The sequence below is a fragment of the Etheostoma cragini genome, chromosome 1 (genome assembly GCF_013103735.1).
Source record: "Etheostoma cragini isolate CJK2018 chromosome 1, CSU_Ecrag_1.0, whole genome shotgun sequence".
Taxonomy (NCBI): Eukaryota; Metazoa; Chordata; class Actinopteri; order Perciformes; family Percidae; genus Etheostoma; species Etheostoma cragini.
The window spans coordinates 20,367,653-20,392,633 of NC_048407.1; the positions used below are offsets into that span (position 1 = coordinate 20,367,653).

The 24,981-nt window shown below is 39.9% G+C and overlaps 1 protein-coding gene across 6 annotated transcripts; it reads left to right on the forward strand.

The window, feature by feature from the left end:
* The first annotated feature begins 4,550 nt into the window (after positions 1-4,550).
* On the forward strand, positions 4,551-24,324 carry znf280d (zinc finger protein 280D). Of its 6 annotated transcripts, none has more exons than XM_034872454.1 (22): positions 4,551-4,577; positions 4,825-4,896; positions 5,012-5,071; positions 5,182-5,292; positions 13,825-13,958; positions 14,230-14,435; positions 14,530-14,629; positions 15,124-15,342; positions 15,444-15,512; positions 15,634-15,740; positions 15,956-16,143; positions 17,675-17,832; positions 17,930-18,030; positions 18,117-18,263; positions 18,743-18,877; positions 18,999-19,234; positions 20,161-20,301; positions 20,395-20,463; positions 21,347-21,462; positions 21,552-21,576; positions 22,084-22,687; positions 22,766-24,324. In XM_034872454.1, exons 2-22 carry the CDS (start codon positions 4,865-4,867, stop codon positions 22,979-22,981), a joined length of 3,174 nt encoding a protein of 1,057 aa, XP_034728345.1. In that variant the 5' UTR covers positions 4,551-4,577; positions 4,825-4,864; the 3' UTR covers positions 22,982-24,324. The 6 variants fall into 6 exon arrangements, with proteins under 6 accessions (XP_034728345.1, XP_034728337.1, XP_034728314.1 ...); XM_034872446.1 differs by having other exon boundaries at positions 22,084-22,633; positions 22,700-24,324; XM_034872423.1 differs by having other exon boundaries at positions 22,084-24,324.
* The last annotated feature ends 657 nt before the right edge of the window (positions 24,325-24,981 follow it).

The following is a 24,981-nucleotide window of genomic DNA, read 5'->3' on the forward strand; positions in this document are numbered from 1 at the left end:
GATAGCCAGATGAAAATATCAGCCAATTAAGATAACAAAAATATTTAAACTTTTCCATTAGAATTTGAAAGTCCTGCAACAGGAGATCTTTTGTCATGTACTGAAACAAGGACTTATGGGAGTCACTTCTGACCTGTATTATTTATTCCAGACTGCCACCTGTTGGACAAATTCAGATCACACAAACTTCACCAGATGTTCTTTACTAATGAAAATACACCCAGATAGGCAAATTGTTTTAACAATGTTCTATCGTGTATTTCCAAGATTTCCCAGATATTGCAAATAATCAAATTTAGTAAACAAGAGACAAAATGCAAACCGATGTTTCCCAGCTATGTAGTAATTTTAAAACATTATAAATGTAAGTGCTTATACAGCATTTTTTGGCCCCTTTAAAAATGTATTTGCCCTTTATACCACCTATATCCACCATTATTCAAACTGTGTGGACTATACAGAGAGGGACATGGTAGCCTGTCAATATTGCAACATGTTTTGGGTAAAACGCTATATCTTCTTAAAGGTGTGTAGCGGTTATTGGTCTTTCAAACTGTAAGTGTGACAGTTTAAAGTTAGACACCTCTCAGTATAACACAATACAATTCCAGTATCATGAAGTTAAACCAACACCTCTCTAAAAACAGTTTCAACAAAAAGTGAACATTATTATAACCTTCAATATGTCATGGAGTTTATTACAGCCTATTTGGGGGATTTTTTTAATTTATTTAAACATGTCCTCAGACCCTGGTGGGAAATGATGGCAAGTTCTGCTCTTGCTTGCAAGTGCAGCCACACTATACACTGGAAATAATGGGTCTGCACTTGTTCATGTGGTGTGAAACCAAAATGTAGATTGGCACAACAAAAAATTTAAGCAGCAGAGATATCCAGACTCTAATATGGGTCAAGCTGCAGAACCACAGGATTCTCCATTTTCTCAAGCAACAAATAACCAAAATAAACCAAATTTTTATTGGAGCCTCCCAGTCCGGTAAAATACAACATCTTCAAACTTCATGCTGCCAGTTTGTCTTGAAGCCCAGGATGAGATAACGCTGATGACATCACTATGACTTCATCAGGTTTATTATCTCTAAATTGACAAAGCTCCTCCACAGCCTAGGAAAGCATCACACAACACTGTTCACAGGTTGAGTACCTACAATGAAATAAACCTTTACGTGTTATATCAGTGAAATATCCCGTTACTATTACTTCTATTACTATTACTAACTATCTGCTTTGTTGACCGACAGTTTGTAGGTCCACCACAGGACATGTAAACACTTCCTGTCTCCTGAATAGGCGTGGCCTTGTTTGAAAGTGTAGTGAAGATTGTGTGGATGGATGAAATCTTGTATTTGTAAAATGTTCTAATAATTTCATCTGTTTATCTGGTTATCTGTTCTGTTATCTGTTTGGCCAGATCTCAAGAGAGTTTGTTCCTGAGACAGAAACAGGTCAAACAAAGTTAATTTTCTCCTAATTCGTCTGTCTGAAAAATAACATTTTAGTGTAAAAATGTTCTGGAGATTGGCTTTGTGAAAATGGATGGAGGATAGACCATAGCAGCTACGGTCATGGAAAATCCTATGAAGAGTCCAAGAAACGTTTCTGGTGTGGATGCTCCACACAAAAATGACACTCGGCATTCGGAAGAAGGGTTAAAGTAAAGAAGAAAGTGATTAATGGTGAGAACAAACACGGCTCACCATTGGTGTAGCTCTTACTCATTGGAAAGCACTGGAATAAAAGAAGGGGCTAAGGCAGACATGGATGTCACGTTACTGCTCTTGGACAGGTTTAAATTTATAAAATGCTAGTGAGGTGCCCATTTAAAACTTGCCTGTTGGCCTCACTCCACCACTTTTTCTTTTCTTTTCCTCTTCCCTTATTTGTTCAGGAAGACTTGAAAGAGGCCTCCTGTGGGCGAGCTCAGCGATTAGCGCAATGCTCACCTGTAGGCAAAGACTTAAAAAGGACATTTTAAAATAAAAACAAAACATCTAGAATTTGAATTAAAATGAAGTCTAATTCGATGTTTACTATAAAAATGATGTAAACTACCTTTTGATATTGTTATGAATAATTCTGAATTCCCCCTCAAGTGTTAACAATCATCATGATATCAATAATGTATTACATAGCCCTTGTCATTACGCAAAGCAATTAAGGTACCCTATATAATGCACTGTCTCTGCCCTACCATACCAAGTATTTTATGTTGTGTGTAGTTTGGTAAATATAGAGACTTTTTTGCTTATTATATAGTGGAATACACATTCTTTCAGACTGCATTTTCAGTTTGCCATAAAAATTTATTACCTCTCTATAATGCACAAATTATACATAGTATTTCAGATGCTACTACATCTCTTCATCCTGGCCACGAGTAGGCTACTACGTTTCCCAGAATGCAAAGCGACAACACAGTTACGCTCAGCGGTCACGCTCACCAATTGCTGTAGCAGCAGGCTGGTGGTCAGTGTACTAAACTCAGAAATGGTGGCAGTCATTCGTCTGTAATTCCTCGTTTCTTTGACACTGGTTAGTTTATATTATTTTAACAATGCCGGGGATGTGCTCTGTGCCAGGCTGCAAGGGCTACAAGAAGGCGAAGTCCCGGGGAGTCGTCTTCCACTCTCTCCCAACAAGAGACCCGGAGCGATGCAGAAAGTAGTTAAAGGCCATACAGAATCCCAAATTTGACGAAAACACACCAGTACGAAAATATGGCAATATAAGAGTCCGTAGCCCGCATTTCAAACCGGAAGATTACGAACCGGACATACAAGCAGAAGTTATGAATACAACGCCCCGAAAAATGCTCAAATCCGACGTAGTTCCAACCGTTTTCTCTGGAAGACAGCAAGCGGACCTCAGAACATCCATGCCAGCAGATGACAGTGGCCGAACAGAGGTAAAACATGTATTTTACCTGTTGTTTTGTAGATAAAGTTAAGGAGTCGATGAGGGATGAAGGAAGTAATTATAGCGTTCACTAAGCAAAAGTTGGCTCCAATTTATGCCTTTCATTTACAGATTAGTCACCCAGCTTTTCCACAAAAAAAGACAGTTGCCCTCTGTTCTCAATGTAACACCACTTACATTGAGAACTGTTCTGACTGAAGGGTCAGAGGAGATCTTCACAGGCTTTTTTTTCTGGGTGTCCATGGTACTGGTGTTAACTCTGCATCAGCTCCCGCCCTGCCAATTACTGTAAGTAATATGACATTGTAGCTCTTCAGTGTAAATGATTATTACATGTTGTCAAAAGTTGAGTGTGTGGGCTCCGCCGAGATGAGAACAAAACAGGCATGCCATTTCATAAATCTTTCATTTATTGTCAGAAATATGTTTTCAAAAGCGTTACTTTCATCAACACATATGACATATTTCCAGTAGGCAACTGACGGTAAACCAGCATATTCAGACACAATTGAGCAGGCTTATGTGCCAGTGCTGAGCCCCGGCCTAATTTAACCACTGTGTGTGGGTACTGTTAACCCTATTTAGAAGAGTTGCACAAACAGCAACTTGTTACTAATTTCAAATTTGACATATGTGTCTGTTATCCCAGATTGCCTCAAGAACTCCAAGCATCCCCTTCCAGCCCCCTCTTCCAGCTGAACTCGGTGGAAGTTTGTGCCGTGTGTTATCTGTGGATCGTCCGAAAGAGAGCTTCCACCGAGAGACTGAGTTGAGCCCGACAGTAACATCAAAGTCAGATGACAACACAGAAAAGGACTTGAGCCAATCAAAGAACACCTGTGGACAGCCCATAACCCAAAATAAGGTGTCTCACTGTGGTGCACAGACAAGGTGCAGTGGAGCTGCCTTGGTGGACACAGGGGAATGTGGATGTCATCACCTTACCTTTGGGAGACGTTTCCGGAAATCCACTTCCTTATAACTCTTGCTGTGCTTTTTTCTGGAGGCACCTTTACACACTTTAAAAAATGGGCCAAACACCTGCACCTGAATTTTATGGGGCATAAAACCTTTTTTGAAATTCAAAAGGCATACCCTCAACCCAGAAATGAAACGGATGAACAGGACTGAGCAGGTACAGATTGTCCACAAACAGCCTGAAAGCATTCTTCAGATTTCAGGTGATGCTTTGATTCTCCTGGTTTCAGCTTTTCAGAGAATAAAAAGTGTCAGACTTCTCAAATGTCTAACTTTTTCAGGGGCTAGATACATGAAACTGTGCAGAGATTTTTGAGTCTATGCCTACACCTCATCACTTCTACTGTATACAGTCATTTCAGCGCTTAGTGAACTTGCTCCAACCAGTTGGTTTTGTGGTATACATACTGTATGTATTTTGATCTGTACTGTTTTTTTCAGTTTAAGGACAAACATTTGTGCTAGTACTGTTATGTGGAGGGTTGGTTTACCCAAATAGACATGGTTGTCTGTGTAAAAAAAAAAAAGTATCAGTGCTAAATCTTGGTTGCAGTACTTCATTTCACCACTGTCTCATTCAGACAAAATCTGCCAGATAAAGTTAAAACAAGTTGACCTAGTCTAAATAGACCAAGTCTTCGACGTCTATCAACCTCTGAAAAGTAAGCCGTCACAACCTTGCCTTTGTTTTTTCTCACACCAGTTGTACGAAGAGAACTGGTATGGTATTGTATTGCTTTTCTCTGGCTTCTGCATTTGATAACATTATATATTGATGTTGTTGATGATATATACCAACAGTTATTCCTGTTGTGTTCACTGCATGGGTGTCACACTACTAGGCAGTCAATGTCCACCTGATTCAACAATTTTTAAACTGTCAGAAATTGACTTCTAACTTGTCTGCAGAGGTAAACGGAAACATGAACAATGCAGTGAAACCACACCTATGGCATCAGAGGTGGACTGTCTCCAGGACAGGTACGTGGTGGTCTTTAGGTTCATAGTGGATGTCTGTCATAACTGTATTGACTTTCCTAAGATACATTTTCACCCTCTCTTTTTCATTTTCCTCTCTGGGATTTGTTATTTTCAGTTTTGAGGAGATAGAGGTCACCATTGAAAACGACGAATGCAACCGTGTGAAGAACGGACTGTAATTGTATACTTTATTATACAGAATATATATCGTGATTTTTGCTTCTGAGGCTCATTTGATTCTAGTGTGATTTTTAATTAAAAAAAAATTTTTTAAATCTCTCACAGATCTGACTTGACTAGTGACATGGAAAACGTTGAAGAAATAACTGAGCTGAGTGCTCCAAGAGCTGCTGATAGCTGTGATGAAGATGTCTACGTACCAATAATTCCTCAGAGGTGTTTGTTTTGTTGTTTTTTTACCTTCCTTTAGACAACATCTGTATATTGGAGTTATAAAGATTTCATACTTAGTCCACGATTTTGACATGCAGATTCTGTTTCCTGTATTTCCTTTCTTCTGTCACTTATTTTTTTCGGAAATAATCATGATAGAGCAGTGGTCTCTGACCTTTCTTCATCTAAGGGTTACTTTAAAGTAGTAAAAGAGTGGCCAAGAGCTACTTGCATCACATTGCTGACATTTATTTACATAACACACATAAGCTGAATGAAGCTACTGTTTGCTGAAAATGCAATAGCCAGTAACCAGCTACTGTAGGTTGAATTTATTGTTTCTGATAATATTAATGATAATTAGAAATATTATATTTGTAATATTTAGAAATATATTAAATGTATTTAATTGGATTCAGCTAGACTGTCTGTGTGCTGTTGCACATATTCACACCTGTGGATTTGTCATGGTTTACTTGCATCCTGTTGAAATTCTTTTGTATGTTCTTACAGATGATGACCAAACAGATTGTAAACCAGATCCTTCATCTCTTCAGAACTGGTCAGCTGGTCCGCACACCCTAAAACCTGAGGCCGATGGTTTTGTCCACACTTCTGAGGTGCATCAAATCAGCGACAACCCTGTGTCTTTATCCATTGTCCAGGTAGTCCGGTAGTATATGAAACATCATCTAACCAGCTGCAGTCAGAGGAGTCAAACTCACAGACCCTGTCTGTACTTTTGTCTCTGCCGTGCTTTGCTGAAGTCAAACTCGAGTCAACTGGCCCATCTGACAAACCTAAAACCTAGAAGGGTACTCAGTGTTGGCCTACACCAAGGCCATACCCTAGAGCTCTGCCCTGTATCCTTAATTCCGTTCCCAATTGTGGTGTGGGTCTGATCCCGCCGACACCCACAAAAAAATCAAATTTTTATTTTTCTAAAAGTTCTGTGAGAAGTTGATGAGGGGAAGGCTGCTAACATCAGGAAGACACCACAGTAACTGTAGAAAGAGCTAGTTTGTGAGGTTGTGGTCACTCTTACCGGAGTGCTTTTTCTTACTTGCTTTTTCCATTTCACGTTAATGAGAAACACAGTCAGAGCCGGCAAGCCGTTCATAATCTGCTTTAATCATGTAATCAACTTAATTTGTTGACTCCCTCCTTTGTCTTCCATACACTGTTGTCTTCATACATCTACGGCTCCACTTGGAGGAAAGATAAAAAACGCCAGCTACCGCGAGAGTTGTTGTTCTGTGGGATCCCAATGCAGTTTATCTTTTAAAGTGAAAAATAATTTGAGCCCCATTTATTTCATGATTTGGAACTGCTCCAAAATGTAGTGGGTTTTTCTTTGGCCCTTGCTTCACCCTTCCACCATGGTTTCATGAAAATCAGTCCAGTAGTTATGTAATCATGCAGACAGACAAACAAAACCAACAGACAAATCGAGTCGAAAAATTAACCTCTGCAAAGGTAATACATTTTATGTACCTACAGTTATAATGGGTAAGTTAAGAAGTTATCATAATTACACACAGGGCTAACATGAATGTGTCCTATCCAGTGCACAAATGAACAACATGGCGACAGTCTGGGAAACCATTCGCACAGAACCTGTTACATAATTTTCTAAAATCAACAACTTTGTACCGGCCAGTGAGTTACATTCCATCTCAAATGTACATGTTTTAATGTAATAGGCTACTACTGTACAGTTAAATAAATGTGTTAGTTAAAACCCATTTTCAAGTGCTTCATTGCTTTATTATTTAAATGCATGGTATTGGTTCATATAGTTTCTCTACAATAGATTAACATGTAGTTGGATTATTGTAAATCTGAACAGTAGTATTTAGTTTGCCACTGAGGGCTAACCATGGCTGTTTAATAAAAGATGGTCTAAATTAGTGGTTCCAAAACTCTCAAGCACCCTTTTGGAAGCCCATGCCCACCATCATGCCAATTTGGGTCTTGGCGTGGCCATTGTGGGATTCCGATCCATAGACAGTTAAACAACAGCGAAGCTACAGGTCGCAGGCATGGGTGTATAATGAGACCAGAGCTTAGGCCGCTGGATACGCTGATGTTACAACCGAACTCTTGTAGGCTACACATCCCTGGAGTGAACGAGTGACCACTACAAGGCAACTTAAATTATGCAAGTTCGCCGACTAACAATAATAACGTTATCGCCGGCAAAATACCTTCATAAGTCAAATAATGTCATATGCTCTGCTTTATGACAGAGCAAGCGATTAGCGTTAATGCATTATTTGTGCACTCCCGGTGTTTATGACCGCGAGCAGCGTCGGCTTTTTTTTTTTTTTTTTTTTTATCGGACTCTTATTGTCATTATACTCTATGAGAGTTGACAAGAGAGTCAGCACAATGTAGCTACTTAAAGCTATAGTGCGTAGTTTCTGTCGCCCCCGTGAGGAATTCTAAGTAATGACAACAACACTGAGCTGCTTGGCCACATGGTACAAGCCTTAAGGCCGTTTTATCCCGCATCGAATCAAGGGCGTACCCCCCGCAGACCCCTCTGCGTCTACACCGGACCGTACTCCGTAGCCTGACATGCATCTCTGCCGTGGCATCAGAGTTTAACCCCTGACTGTGACCTCTAATCTTTGTTTTAGGCAATCTTTTCTCATGCTAAAATGCCTAAAGGTAGCTGTGCTGTGCAAGGCGGGAGCGGATGCGCGAAGTTAAGCGACATGCACGTGCAGCCAAGTCCGAAGAAGCACAGCCTGCCCACCTGGCAATTGACGCTGCACGTGTGGCAAAAAGATGGCGGAAGAAACGCCAGAGGTGCGAGCATACGGTCTATGGGTGCGAGCGAAGGGCACCTTTGGCACGTGCACTTAAACGGCTCATGTGTACACTAGAAGAAGATCCCATGGCAAGGGATTCTGTACGCCATCAAGAATGCACCATGCGCAAAGCATGCGTGCCATGACAGTCAATAACCCAGCATGTTGTTATGATGATGCTGACTTCTTCCGAGAGGATTTTCATGGTGATTACAAGCAGATGCTAAGCAATACACCAAGCAATCAACTCCGAACAGCTTTGTTTTTAATGGGTGCTGCACTAGTCATTTTTAGTGATGGCCCGAACGTGGATTTGCAGAGTGTCTGGTGGTAGGACTGGTAACATTACAAGCAGACACAGATTTCTAAAAGACTTGTTATTGTTGTCAATATTGGAATTGAATGGTATAAAGTAAACTACAGACCATCATTATGATAAAGTAAACTACAGACCCTAGCTCAGTCTAATATACTGTACTGTACTGGGTACAACAATAGCTATTCTAATTAGCCACGTAATTGAAACCAACCGATTTATCTAACACAATTGTATAAAAAGACCAAACTCTAGGTGTAAACACGTATTTTAATGTCCAAACACAAACTCTCTAAGACATTGTTTACTCAAGTTGCCTTCCAAATGGTGACCTCCTACCACCAGATAAACTAAAATAATCTCCTGGCTACTATTTAAAGTAGGCACCTTATGATTCATCTTAATTTAATAACTCTAATATGGCACCTTTTCGGTTTAATTTTAGCTGTCACGTCACAATCCACCGGTTTTTATTGGCTGGACTGAAAAGCGTTTGTGAAGCAGACAATGGGAGGCTCCAGTGGCGTCGGACTGGGGGGAACAAAGGGGACTGAGTTTCCAGAGCCCTCATGTGAGGAGGGCCCAAAAAGATGCTACAATGAATAGCTGTGGATGCGGGGAGGGGCCCATAGGAAATGCCTTTCTACAGGGCCCACAAGTTTGTGCTACGCCCCTGGGAGGCTCAGAGAGACTAGATGACAGACAAAGTCAATGAAGGAGACGTTTCTGATTTGTCGTGATGTCTCCTAACCAAGTTTGTGTTACTGTTATTAACATCTAATCAACTGGAGATTGGCTTAAAAAAACATATCGCAATGTAGCTTGTAACTGGCACACTTTTCCGTTTCATTAAATAACAGAGCACTGCTGATTGGTGGGAGGGAGATAATAGCTCCACAATTGGAGCAAAGGGGAGTTCATTGTTCATTAAAGATATTTTTAACAAGGTTGGTTTATTGCCTTTTTCTGACTTGCAGAACGCATTCAATCTTCCACAATCTTTTTGTTTTTAGCCTTCAATTAAGATCAGCACTCAAGGCGTACAATGTCCCCTGGCACCTTTGTCCGTCCATCCTATCCATAAGTTATTTACTGTAAAGCGTAAAAATTGTGGGATATCCAGGCTTTAGCAGTTCTTGGTGGTATCTGGCCGCTCTGCCCTTCCTATTGAGAGGCTCTGGGCTCGCTCTCTACGGGCCAGATGGTCTAGCATTCCAGAAGTATTATGCAATCCAGACCACCAGCAGATTCACTACAATATCATTCATAGGACATATCTCACCCCTGTGAAATAATTACCTGCCCTTTGTTCACTTTCTGCCCAACAAAAGCACAAGGCACAAATCTTCACATGAAATGGGAGTGCTCTCCTGTTGGTTAGTTCTGGAACAATACTGCATCCAAAATATTCTCGTTGTTAAATCTTATTGTGCCTGTTATTGTCAATGTCTTGAGTCTGAATGACTTGTCAGCCTTTCAGCTCTCATTGAAACATACTGTGTTTGCTTACAGCTGCAAGGAGAAAGATTGCAACTTGTTGGAACACACCTCACGACCTTTGTATGCGCATGTGGACCCTTTCCTATTTGGATGTATTATTCATGGAAATCTTCACTGCGCGCATGCATGGAGTGCCGGGAAAGACTGGATACTTGGCAGAACATTTATGAATCTGTGAGGGCCGGACCTCTAACTTGTTGTTTGGTCCCTTGTCTTTGTCTTTGTGTGTGTGTGTTGTTGTTTTGTCTCCCTCCCTTCCATCTTTTGTTTCTTTTTTTATCTCCTTTTTTTTTTTTTTTTGGCCCTGGGACACGTTCTCTGTCTGTGGATTGTTTGTCATTATTTGTTTCTTAAATATAAAAATGAGATCACAAAAACAACATAAATGCACAGCTGATGGTACAAATGATCTCAGGTACTGTATCTGTTAGACCTGGCAGGTTTCAGTAGGTATACCACCTTCCTGATGGTAGGAGGCAAAACTCAGTCAAGTAGGTGAATGGTGTTTGCCAAAAAGGCCACTGCCCCTTGTGTGCCTCTGGCCTCATACATATAGGCTGTTAGGTCAGTGCCAATAATTTTCTGACATATGTTTACAGTTTTTCACAGTCTGTTTTTGTTGATTACACTTAAATTGCCAAACAAGCAGATCATAGCAAAGGTTAAATTTGACAGATCAGAAAAAGAATGGAGTTGTGCATGTGACCTATGGAGGGCAGCAACACGTCTTTTCCGCGTCTAATCCGCTGCAAATTTCATCAAAAGAAGAAGAAATGCGACTGGTAATCTGATTGGTCCAGACAGTTTTAGCATTTCCGCCGTCTTTGGGCAAGCCACAGACATATGTCTATGGGGCAAGCGAATGTGATACACCCCCCCCCCCTTTCCTGCCTGTAGCTAGATTCCTAGAGCCGCACTGTGTTCCTGATCAGTGACTAACGTTCCTGCTGAAGTTGGTGTCTAGACACGGCTCTGCCTTGCAAAAAGAGGCTGGGTGTGAAAGAGGTAGGCTGAAACACCAACCCTTTAACCTTTCCTGTAGCTGTGCAGTCTTTGTCTCAATATTCACCTCCCGAACAATGTGAACATGCTAACGGAGCCTAGCTAATGTTATTGTTAACCGATAACTTGCAACGTAACGGTAGGATGAATTGGAAATAAAAAATATAGTTAAGTTGACAAATCCTTTCTAATAAAACACAAACTACATACTGTAGCGTTATAAGAGCAGGAGCATTGGAAATAAGAAAGGTTAGCTAGTTAGCATTAGCTTACTGGGTGTTGAAAGGCTAACAACAAAGTAACGTTACACAGCGCAGTAACGTGGGCTATAACCACGCTACCTTTGCTAATGGTTCACAATTAAAGAGGTGACTGTTAAGGTTTGAAGGAGCTAAGATAGGAGTTTTCTATTCTTTTTTTATATACATTTTGGGTTGGATTACGAAGGGAACCATGTTGATAGCTAGCTCAAAAATAAAACCGCATCTCTAGTTACATTCTCAGATTAATTTAATCAAATTGTACTTTATCACTAGGAAATAGCTTGTGCCCAAGTCAATTTCCTGTCACACATTAGCAAACAATAATAACATTCCGTATTATAATGTCTGGTATCTTATTTGGGCCTATGTTTGACTGCTTATGTTATATTAGCAATACTGACGCCATCTTGGAAGGCGATCGAAAAGCTTTGTTGACCAATTATTGCTGAATGATGGTCCTAGCTGCAGAACGCGGAATGAGGGAGGGTGGGGCAAAAGGCGTGGTTAGATGTCCGACCCCGCCCACTTCCATATGATGATTGATTCCCGCCGCGTTGATTTTCTACGCTGAGTGTGGATCAGCCGCCTGCACATCCTCATCCGTAAAACCGCTCTTCATTGGCTGTGCCATCGTTTTCCTAATGAGAAAAGCAATGGAGACAACTTGGAGAAAGAGCTACCTTTGATGTGGCGAACCCCGCAAAATTGCCGCTAAATACTGCTCAGAGTCAGACTTATTTAAACTTTGACCTTTTTGCCGCTGACCTTTTCAAGGCTCGACCAAAGCCAGAAGCAATTATGACGTACAGTTGCGCTGAGCTTTGTCTCTGTATTGCCTGCCATTTGCTCTGCGCCTTACATGGCAGTTTTTCTTGTGATCCTGTGTAGGCAGCGTTAAACCGTGGTCAGAAAGAGCGCGTTTGTTGAAGACCGCCAATCAGACCAGTTGCGTCTTTTTTTTATTTTTGCTAGGCAGCCATCGCATCACCCATCTTCAACCAACCAACATTTTGCTGTGGCGATTAAATAAAGTCGGGCACTCCTGTAGAAAGTGGGGCTCTCAGCGACATCTATCAAGGATATGGAATAAATGCTCAAACGGCTTGCCATACTGCCACTGTGCACTGTGCCCTACATGGCCCAGGCTTCAGTGGGCGATCAGAGGCAGCCACAAGCTAAGGTTGATGCTTGTTGTGGCAAAGAGGTGCATCATGCCTTTCACCTGTCCCTTCAGACCACCAATTCTACCATCAACAAAGAGCTAACCGTAGAGGTAACAGTTAGTAAGCTCACACTCACTGGGCTACCTTTCTTCTACGGGACACCTGTGCTATCAGTGGCTAACCTCTGTATGAACACCAATCTTCTGCAGAAGCTCAAACCCGGCAGCTGCCAGAGCAGCGGCGCAGATGACCAGCCAGCCGGTGGGAAATGAACACATAAGGATGGAGAAGTAGGGAGGGCCAACAGTTTCAAAGGGATGGACTCTCATCCACTAACGTGTGCATGTCACCGGACCAGCTACCGAAACATGAACAGAATGAATAGTACTGTTTCTTTAGGAAAAGTGTTCACTCCATTCAATAATAACATTGGTGGTTAAGTAAAATATTCATATTGGGCCTGATGAAGGAGATTGGTAGCAGATTTTCTCCAAACCAATTTGCCAGTAGTAAAAGTCTTTTTTTGGACAATGCTTCACCTCTTACAAAAGTACAATCACGGGAAAAAAATTGTGGAAATGAAATGCATGTTTTGCAGTAACCAAATTATTGCAGTTCATATAAATAAATCCTTAGATTTCACACATTAATGGGATGTTTGCCAGTAACCTCTTTTCTGTGTGCATTTAAATGTAGTTATTCTACCAGGGGCTTGTGTATTCACCAAACTTTCAGTCCAAGACATACAGTGCAGAAGGGCAATTTTTAAATATTATTTTCGCCCCGAAATATTTTCGGGGCGTCCTCTAGCTCACCCAGTAAGAGCGTTCGTCTCATGTTGAGGGTTTGAATCCAACCTGCGGCCCTTTGCTGCGTGTCATCCCCCCATCTCTCTCCCCCTTTCATGTCTATCCACTGTCACTAAAATAAAGGGGAAAGGCTTAAAAAAATTAAAATAAAAAAGAGAGAATATATTCTAGTTTCTTTTCTGCTCCTGTGACAGTAAACTGAGGACAAAACAAGTTGTGGATAAAACAAGACATTTGAGGATGTCATCTTGGGCTTTGGGAAACACAGATTTTTCTAAATATTTTGACATTTCTTAGACCAAACAAATAATCGAGAAAATATTCAACAGATTAATCGACTATGAAATTAATCGTTAGTTGCAGCCCTATCAAAATGTATAAACTGTAATGACTCTTCTTGCCACATGTGCTGAAGCCTACACTGTTAAAACTGATGTTGTGGCATAAATGTAAATGTTCATAAATGTATAAAAACACTTACCGTAAAATCTAGTATCTAAAAAAGGGTATTACTACTATTTCTAGCCCAGCAGGCTTGGTTTAGATGCCATTGAATTAACTTTGTTTTTGTAAAGTTAATTTTGCATTGCAGTATTAGTATCACATCAAATCTATTCTATGCAAAGTAGTTTTCAGGTTGGCTAAATATCGTATTTTCTGATTTAGGTCCACGATGTCTGAACTTTTTATGGAGTGTGTTGAGGAGGAGCTGGAGCCGTGGCAAAAACAAGTTCCTGAAGTTAACTTGATTGATGATGATGATGATGATGACGATGAACCCATCTTCGTTGGAGTACTCTGTATGTCATTATGCAATATGAATATATTAAATCATTTAAACACCTAATTTTGCTTGTTTAAGCGCCACAGCGTCCAATTATTGTTGCTGCTTAGTAATACCCAATTTAATACGAGCTTCTTTTTGATAGTTTATAATCAAATGTATATTTGTATAGGTGTTTATAAAGTTAATATTTCATCTTTTCTTTCCTGCCTTAAGATTTATATATTTACTGTAAAGACAAAATATCTTGTTGTGCTTATATTGGCCCTTTTTGTATGTTCTTACAGCTAATAACCAGAAGGATGGCAAGCCAACCCCTCCAACTCCTCAGAGAGACGATGCAGGGAAACAAGAGATAAAACCTCCTGCTCCTCAGCCTGCCATTGGCTCCTCGCCAATGATGCTGCCATTGAGTGTGGCTGGAAATGCAGTAAATACTGCAGCACCCAATCTGAACACAGTGACCCCCCAACCTGTTATTATCAATAACCAGGTATTGCTGTTGATAAAATATTGTTTTGCAAAAAGGTTAAACAACAACAACAACAAACAGCTGTTTTAACGTGGATTTGTTTCTTCTTTTTCAGGGCTTCATTGTCACGTCTCCACAACTGGCAAACAACCGTGAGTTCATTGCCTCTCTTGGGAGCCAGTACCCTCCTGGGACTTCCTTTACAATTGTACCAGGTAAACCTGAGTATAATTTACCTCTGGGGACGTATTACAGAAACATCTTAACTTGCAGATCCTATCTTAACTGTTTTGGTAACCATGGTAATTAGAGCCCGATGGATTTTAAAGGCCTATACCAAAACAAATATTTGATTATTTAAAAATCCGATATGCCATTATATGTATGTATAAATTGTTTAAATGCAGAAACGCGTTTCAAAATAATAATTAAAAAAACCATTTATAAATCATCCATTATAAATGCCTATACCGATATATTGGGAAATACCTAATATCGGCCCGCTGATACATTGGTTGGGCTCTAATCTAAAGCCATTACTGATAAATTGTTTCTTAGTCAGTGCTTCTGTCCTAACTTAAGATAGGAAAAGTGTTTTACCACAAGCATCCTGAAGAGTAAATCTTTTTTCCCCTCTCATCAGTTATGTTTGTAGTTTGAATCTGGTAATGCCAAGTTTGTTGAAGAGTTTGTATTTTCTGTCTTTCAGCTAGTCAGCAGCAGCTTTTCCAGCAGGTCACTTCAGCCACAGTACTGCCCCGTGCGGTCCATCGGCCTCAGGTGCAACAAATTAGCAACAACGTTGTGACTTTGTCTAACGTGCAGAGTCCTGCTGTGTATTCAGCACAATCTCACCAGCTGCAACTCGTCCAGTCCAAATCGCAATCTCTTCAGACCTTTTCTGTGCCTGTGAAGGCCAATAACAGAGGTAATGTGTCTTCCAATATAATATTTTAACCTGACTTTACCGTAGTTTCAGATCAATCTTTCTGCAATTAAATGTTACCGTATTTTTGGGATTTCCCACAGATCCTAGTTTTGTCAAACTAGGATTACAGCCAATAGAGAGCGCAGCAAAACGACCCAAGCTTGATTTGGGTAAATTACTAGAGATTTCATGATTCTGTTTTTGTAATCTTATCACTGTAAGCAAACCTGATCTTATTTCCTTTCGTGTTTTAATATCTTGTCAATTGTAACATCTTAACTGGTTTTCTAGGGCCAGCAAAAGTAATTGTCCCTGCGGAAAATGGGATTTCAAAGAAAAAGTGCCCAAAGTGTCAAGAAGAATTCCTTACACAGGATGCCCTGAAATTTCATATGTTGGTGAGTAATAATCTTGTGGAATGATGACCGTGATTGGAACTAAACACGAAAATGTGGGAGATAAGTGTCCACTAAAAAATCTCTTCATGGCATTTTATACAGTTTTATCATGAGGACAGCAGATAAACATTGTGAAACATTAATGTTGGAAAGCAAAATGTTTACTTACATAATATCATATAATTCACGTAAAACATTACACTCTATTTTTTTAGAGCTGCTGTACAGTTGTGGAAAGTACAGCTCCATCAGCCCTAAACGTTGTTTCAAACAAGCGCATCATGCTGGTCTCAGACTTCTACTACGGACAGTTTGAGGGAGATTTGGACAAGAAGGACGGGCAGAAGCCAAATACTACTTTCAAGTGCCAGAGCTGTTTAAAAGTTCTCAAGAACAATATCAGGTATGATTATATGTTTGCTTACCCTTAGTGAAATGAGAGGATAATATTCCAGTCTTTCTGTATGTTATGGTTATCCTTGCTAAATATCCAATGTCAACACAAAAATGTAACATACAGCAATGGTGCACAGCAGCTCTGATTGTTGTGTCCCAATCCCTGCCTCCTCCTCACCTGTCCTCTGACTGTTTGTAAAACATCCATAATGCCAAGCCTTTCAAAAACTACATACTCTCAAAATGCAGACTGGGCCTGACTGATATCCGTCCATGCCAGTAAAGACAGTGTGGTTGTTTTTCTTGGCCCCTCAGTGCAGTTTTCCTCCCAGATGGATGACAGTATCCCACCATTTTCCCTCATGGGCCTAAAGATGAAAAATGACTGCTGGTTTAGGTGGCGTAAGACGTACTCCTGTGATAAAATAACTTGGCTTCAGAACATTGCCAAAAAAGCTTCAGTAAGCTGCTTTTAATGGGGAAACACATTTGTACTGCAACCCCTCCCTACCATCTTACAGAGGTCGTAGTTCATCCACAGAAAAATTTCTATTAGGGGAGCTGAGGCAGCAGAATGTACAGGCTGAAAAATGGGACGTGTCTCGTCAGGGCAGCAGTGGCAGGTAGCTGTGGAGCGCTACATCATTAGGCACAACAAAAATCTTTGTGTAATTGCAGATATTATAATGGCCATTATACATGCTTAGAAAATGAGGTGCAAGGAGATTACTTCATTTATCTTTAAAACCTGTGGGACCTGGACCATAACCACTGTATGCTCACAGGCCAAGAATCTAATTTTTCTTTTCTACTACTTGACATTTTTTCATTTATTGCATCTTTTTTTAAATGGAAATACTGCGCAAATCTCATGCATTTTTAGATTAAGGTGTGTGTGTGTGTGTGTGTGATATATAATGGTACCATTAATCAATAAAGAGGTTTTGTAATTTTTAGAGCTGCAAGTTTTACCATAATTTTCTTCATTAATTGGGCAATTGTTTAGTCTATTAATGTCGAGTAAGTTTTGACAAAATGCACAAAACCCAAAGATATACAAATCACTACTATATAGTGAAAAGAATAACAGCAAATCTTCATTTTAACTGCTGAAGTCAAGGGGTGGGGGGGAGAATCAATATAGCGTAGTACCGCGATATTTTCAGTGGCAATACTGTATTGCTACACAGGCGCCAAGTATTGATCTTTTATTATACACAATATGTGTTGGTCAGTTTGGCTGCTTGACAATCCTGTTTTGCAGCAACAGAACTTAAGTGATATGAACAAACAGTGAAATGTATCTTTAGATAAAACAATGATTTCTTTTGGGGACATCATTTGAAATTGTTAAAAATTAGAAGTTGGAAAAAAGGTAATAAATTGCAATATACTGTAACATTTAAAATTGCAATATCATATTGTGGCGTAACTATTGTGATATCATATTGGGAGGCAATTCAAATGAATCACTACAGGGCCATTCAATTATTCCTTCTTATCTTATTAAAGGGGTGTCTTTGTCTCCTCTCTTGCAGGTTCATGAACCACATGAAGCACCACCTGGAGCTTGAAAAACAGAACAGCGAGAGCTGGGAAAGCCACACAACTTGCCAGCATTGCTACAGACAGTACATGACTCCATTCCAGCTGCAGTGCCACATCGAGAGCGCTCACAGCCCGATCGAATCCTCAAGTATAACATAATTGTCTATACGGCTCAATCTGACGCGACAATTTGCTTAGTGGCCATTTGTAACTTTCTTTTCTTTCCTTTTCTTTCCTTTTTCAAGCCAATTGTAAGATTTGTGAGCTAGCGTTTGAGTCAGAGCAAGTTCTCCTGGAGCACATGAAGGACAACCACAAGCCCGGGGAAATGCCCTATGTCTGCCAGGTCTGGCACTTAATACTGAGCTGTAATTTGGTTTAATGTTGGAAAACATTCCCTGATACTAAAATCCTGTTTTACTGATTCGACAGGTCTGCAATTTCAGGTCGTCTTTCTTCACGGATGTGGAGACGCATTTCCGAAGTGTCCACGAAAACACAAAAGACCTGCTCTGTCCCTTCTGTCTCAAAGTTCTTAGAAGTAGTCATATGTACATGCAACACTACATGAAACATCAAGTAAGATGCTGCTTTTTTTCTACTGTTTTTGTAAAACTAGTCAAGCATTTCTGTGTGTCATTTGAAATGTAATGTAGATATAGAGTCATGGTCAACAGCAGCAATGTGTTTACACAACTGTAAACAGAATGCATTGCACAAGATCATTAAAACTGTCTTTGCAGGAGTTTAAACACACTGTTAGTTTGTACTATTAGCTCCAACTACAAGGTTTGATTGATTTAGTTGTCTGCCTTGCACCTTGCTGTAATATATAAAAGGCTAACAATAAAACCTGGTTCTTTTCATCTGCCCTAAAGGAGCAATAAATATGAGTTGGAACCAAACAAATGATTGCTGCCCTATTAATAGCAATGGAAGTATTTCATGCCTGTTACATTTGGATTCACTGAAAGAATATAACATATCACCAATCAGCCTCTGGTCACGCCACTTTTTATGTGTTGTAAACTGCAATGTTTTTTTTTTTTCTATTTCAGAAAAAAGGGATCCATCGCTGTGGGAAATGCAGACTGAATTTTCTCACTTACAGGGAGAAAGTGGATCACAAGACTCACGTCCACAAGACTTTCAGAAAACCTAAAGCCCTCGAAGGCCTTCCTCCAGGAACAAAGGTCTGACCCTGTCATAACAAGATCAGTACATTTGTTATAGACTTTTTTTTTTCCTTTCTTTTCCTATCAAAGAATAAACTAATTTAAATCGGCGTCGATGCACGTGGTGTTCTCTTTGCAGGTGACGATTCGAGCCTCCCTTACAGGAAAGACCCCCACCTTGGTGAACTCCCCTGATCAATCTGGCTTTATTGTCAGTCCAGAAACACAAAGTTTCAACCCGCAAACCAAACCTCCAGCCAGTGCATCCAAGTTCAAGTCAAACATCTCTGGAGCAGGAAAAGCCAAGGCTACTCCAAGTAAGAAGCAAGATAACCGGAATACTCCCAAGCACAATCTGGCGCTCAGGAATCTCAGGTTGGGCTTTTTCACACAGCAATCAAAGACACTGCAGCAATAACTAATATAGTTTTCATTAAAAATAAATTCTCTTCTAATACAGACAAACAAGACTTTTTATTTCTTAAGGTTTTTAGGTTGGTAACTGCTTTATGTCTGATAAATTACTTAAAGTGACGTCACTTGCGTCTGTTGGGTCCGAGGAATACAAGTTTGAAAATGAGAAATATCTTGGGGGGGTGTGGTGTTAGAAAGAAGGGAGCTTACCAGACTTTGTAGCACAGTCCTTGTGTGGAGGTGTTATGATTTTAATGAATGGATTTGGCCACCCCGACCACTAATATCAAGCCCTGCCTCCTGGGTATTCACAACAGGGTGGCAGCAGATTAATGGGCGGTATTAAAGCCGAGCAATACACAGCATGGGTAATTGCATTTTCAATTAATTTTCCAGACAGTCTTCATTAGGCTGGCTAAAAATAATATGGTGTATAGCAGATAGTGTGGGATGTCTTTCTTTAAAAAAAAAAAAAAAAAAAAAACTAATGAGAACTAATGTGATATTTGGCTAATTGGGTTCAGTAATCAAAAACAATATGTTGGCACGAGATATGGGTTTTTAAGCAGATGAGACATAAGGTAATGTAGTGCTGTAATAGAGTTTAGACTAGTAGAATAAAATTAGGAACCTGCAGTCCTCTCAGCACACAATTTCATTTTCTGTTATTAGTTTGTATATCTGCAATAATGAACCAACTTATATTGTTGAATGACATGACATATGATATTAAATGACATATCGTTAAATGAATAAATGATAGCCTAACAACACCAATGTTTCCTTATTTATCCTTTTTAGTGTCTTAAAATCTGACTGGCCTCAAAAAATGAATTATTTTCAATGTTTTAATGTCTTGTGCTCTCTTTTTAATTTCCAAATTTCAGAGTCAATGGAGGGCGGTTCACTTGCATTGAGTGCAACACACGAGTTGATCACTTCTTTTCTCATTTCCCAATGCTTTCAAATTGTGGTGCGTGCAAATATCGGACAAGTTGCAAAGTCTCCATTGGAAATCATATGATAAGGTGAGTAAAAAACAACAACAATTACTTCATTTTTAGGCCCAGTGTGTTTATCTGACAAATCTTGTGACAAATCTTTATTTGTCCTTTTCTTAGATTCCATAGTACCATAACCAAAAACAGATTTTTGAAAATGGACCATAAGAAATATCCTTCTGCACCAAGGTAAGTACGCTTCATTAAGGGTGTTTTCACACCTCAAAGTAGGAACCAAGGTCCGGACCAAGTTTCATGTTTTTGTCACGTTGTATACATTTGATCCGATAAGTTTAGTTTCACACTGCAGTTATGCAAGGGCACTAAAGATCTTTACGTGACAAAACTACGTCTGGCCGTCATCACACACGTAAGCTGCGTCTCCAGATACGTACAACTGATTGGTTTGTAGACAGGCTTTCCCGTCCTCTCGTATCCTCTCTCTGTGTCGGGAGTTTCTTCAACTGATTGCTGCTCTCCCGTACTGCCACTGCTCTTTTTCTTGCGATGCTGAGAAGCTAGACGCAGGAACTTTATTTCTGGAGGATTTATTCAGAGACAAACGGAAACCTACACTGTACCTTTACTACCACTTAACAAGTAAATTGCTGGTGTATTCTCTGCTCTGACAGCCGACAGCTGTCTGCTCTGAGCTGATTCACAGTCACTCACTCTCATGTACAGTAGCCTACACAGTAAGGACCGAGCTACTCCTTAAAGGAGCTTCCCTGGTCATGAAACACAAGGAGAGCCTGCCAGAGATTCTTGTATTTGGTCAGGAAGTCCAAAACCATCCAAAAAATGCTTTCACACTATAAACAAAACAGAGCATGATTCAGTTTGATCTGGACCGAGACCACCTCTTTTGATCGGACCAAAATTTAGTCTTTTGATCAGTTGGATCAAAAGACTAAACTCACCTGCAATGTTGGTTTGTACCAAACTGAAAAGTCCAGAAGTCCGGACCAAAGGAGGCAGGAGTGAAAACGCCCTCTGTCTATTCTGCATTCAACCATACAGATTGTTTTCTGTTTGAAAGTGATGAAAACATACAATTCTGTTTCCCCCCCAGATTTACCCTGGTCTGTCTAAACTGTGACCTCCTCGCAGGCGCATCAGGCGGTGACCTGATGACCAAACATTTAACTGACAGACCAAATCACGTATGCAAAGTCATTCAGGAGAAAGGTATGTTCTTTACTGCATGGACCACCTGAATCGTAGAGTATTCAGTGTTCTACGTTTCTTGAAAAAGTTGTCTCTTGTTTTTAACCCAGCAGATAACAAAGCCAAAGAGCGAGTGTGAGTAGGAACTACTACCCACATTACATCACTTCACTATCTTTAATCTATTAAAAAACACTTGACAATGTCGATGACCAAAGAATATTTAGTAAAATCTAAGTCAAACTGAAATTAAACTGCATGTAAGAAAACGTTGGCGCCCCGTCTTAAAATAATAAATAAATATATAAACCAGTTGGAACACCTATTCCTCCTTATCTACGTGGATGAAGAATTTGTTTTTACATCAGCCAAACTAATGGTTTCATTTTAACCATGTTTGCATTTAGCATTTGCGCTTCAGCAATCGTCACACTAACAGACAGCGAGACAGCTGTAAGTACAAAGACAAATGTCTTCAACACTAAGTATAGATTTCTTTTGAAACAGTTACCCAGTACTGCTGTTTAATATTGTTTGGTAGGAGCGTGTTCGGGTAACAAATTGATAAAATAATTTTAACGAAAGGATGCATGTAAATTTAAAGGGACGCTTTAACAATGATGTCCTCTTCCTTTTGTGCAGGCATCTCATCTTAGGGCAGCCAGCAAAAGTCTTGTACGTCTTGAATTCAGCGCCTTCTCAAAGACCAAAGGAAATGGACTTGAAACCAGTTGAAAGTGTTACTCTCGCCACTGTTGACCAACTACACTCACAGCCCATGCTACTAGCAGGTGATCAGGAAAAGGGTTCCACAGAAACAAGTTTTGTTGAAGGTTCTTCTGAAGGACATTTAAAGCAGTCGTCCCTGCCCCCTTTATCGTCTCGCTGTACATCAGACAGATTTAGAGATTCAGATCTCTGTGAAGAGTCAGTGGGTAACTCAGAGAGCCCAGAATTCATAGAGCCACTCCCTGAGCATGAGACTAGGGAACAACATGTCACAGAGCAGCTCCCTGAGCCCAAGACTAGAGAACATGTCACAGAGCCGCTCCCTGAGCCCAAGACTAGAGAACATGTCACAGAGCCGCTCCCTGAGCCCAAGACTAGAGAACTTGTCACAGAGCGGCTCCCAGAGCCCAAGACTAGAGAACATGTCATAGAGCAGCTCTCTGTGCCAGAGACTAGAGAACATGTCATAGAGCATGAGAGTAGGAAACATGTCATAGAGCCGCTTCCTGAACCCGAGGCTTGTGAACAGGTCACAGAGCCGCTCCATGAGCCTGAGACCAGTGAACATGTCAAAGAGCCGCTCCCTGGGCCCAAGACTAGTGAACATGTCATAGAGCCGCTCCCTGGGCCCGAGACTAGTGAGCATGTCTTAGAGTCGCTGCCTGGGCCCGAGACTAGTGAACATGTCAAAGAGCCGCTCCCTGGGCCCGAGACTAGTGAACATGTCATAGAGCCGCTCCCTGGGCCCGAGACTAGTGAACATGTCATAGAGCCGCTCCCTGGGCCCGAGACTGGGAAACCACCAACTTAATCAGAAAACCTTTACATCAACTAAACAATGTACATGAAACAATAATGAATCATCAGTCATACCTCTGCATTGTTTCTTTTAGAAACAAATGATAATGTTGCTTTAGCTACTAATCACCTCAAGATTTGTGTGTTTGACAAGTCAATTTCAACAGGAATAATATTTTATCATATTTCTTTTCTCTCAAGCTTCCATTGCCTGAATAGATGTAAACTATCTTCTTAGTTATGAATAAAACAACATCCACCACAGTGTTCTTAGTGGCCCCATAAACTATGTAATAAAAGAATTTGCATAGTTATACTTTTCAACATCAGAATTGGAACTGATGATTGTTGCTCATTTTTGTATTTCTTAAATAAATTCAAAAACTGTTCAAAGTTGTCCTTAAAAAACAAAGAACATCAGGCATAAAGAGGACAGTATTGGGCTCGGATCCTGATCCCCGGTGGCAATTAGATGATTTGCCTAAAGGGACTGTACTTGACACTCTGAACATTAAGGTAGAAGCAAACTTATATTTTCTATGTAAAGATTTAGTGAAGTAAAATGTTCTGAATAGAGAAGTTCCTCTCCCTCTTTCTTTTGTAATCTGAGCTTCTGTGTTCTTTGCTTTGATAGCCGGTCCAGCCATGTGTGCATGTGACTGAAAAAGAGTTGGTACTTCATAAATTTGGGAACTGTCTGAGAGAGCTGTGTGGAGGCAATCTCAGCCCTCTGTTTTCAGTTTTTTTCTCAGTATTTTGAGTAGAACACCTTTTAACTGAGAAAGATGAACACACCTGACTGTAAACTTATTCCGTGGAACAGAATATACCGCTCACGCTCTCTGGTGATTTATTGATGCAATTTATATTCTCGATGTAGTCCCCTTAAGTACAAATACTAAAATAATTTTGTAATAATTTTAAAGGTGGAGTCTGCTATTCTGGAGAAAGATTATTTGAACTCAACACCCAAACAAATTCCTGGTTTGTGGCAGAAATACTGGTTCATGATGTATGTGGTACATTATATTGTTACCAACTGGTTTTGGCTCATCACTCAAAGTTGCTGAACTAATAAGAAGTGTATAGTGCATGTATAGATAATGCTAGTTTCAAAATTGTATTCCCTGAGAAAAAGGATATCAGATCTGTGAAACGTGTGGATAAAACAGAAGAATTACACAATGGTTGGATATAGTAGCTAGAAAATAACCATAACTATTTGAGGAATGAGCAGAATAATACCTTTAACTGTGCTGAAAGCGCCGGCTCATATAAGATTTGAAACACATTACTTTTGGTGGATGTGCTCAGCATGACACATCTGTCAACCAATTTTTACTCAAGTAAAAGTTGCTTGCAACTATGGATTTAAAAAAAAAGAAAAAAAGAAAAAAACTCCCTGTAGCTCTGGGATTATTTTTTACAAAAGATGTTTACTTTGTGACATATAAGTCATAATTTATTTCATAGGTTTTTAAGGTTTTTACTCTCACTGTTGCAGTATATTTTGAGCAAGTCAATAAATGCATCCATGTCTATGATGGCACTGTAATTGTAACCCTGAGTCTGTTTTCAATACATTCCTCTAAAGAGATTGCTTTGCCTAGGACTCATTTTCCTCAGAGATCCACAATCAACTGGGTTTTGAACAGTTTTCCTGTTATGTAAATAAATCTTTCTTACAAAAGAAGTCTTTGCGTGTGTGTGCGTGTTTTCTGAAAGTTGCTCTTGAAAGCATTTGATTTGATACCGTTACCATAGGCTATACAACATACTGTTCTAAAATAGACAAATACACACTTTAAACACCATGGCACTTTTGGGTATTATAATTTAACTGTTAAACAATACAAAACATTTCTGCTTATAAATTAGAAATCTGTCAGTGATGTGAAGTTTTTTTTTCCTTTATTAAAAAAAAACATCCAGATTCACAGTGCAAATTGTGCAAATAAGCATTTTAAGTTTTATGAAATTGATAAGTATTAAACAGATATACAATTAATAGTA

Coding starts and splice junctions, on each gene's coding strand:
- znf280d (XM_034872423.1), top strand. CDS start 4,865: ATGGCATCAGAGGTGGACTGTCTCCAGGACAG. Junction 14,436..14,529: donor CTGTTATTATCAATAACCAG/GTATTGCTGTTG, acceptor CTTCTTTTTCAG/GGCTTCATTGTCACGTCTCC. Junction 21,463..21,551: donor CAAAGTCATTCAGGAGAAAG/GTATGTTCTTTA, acceptor TTTTTAACCCAG/CAGATAACAAAGCCAAAGAG.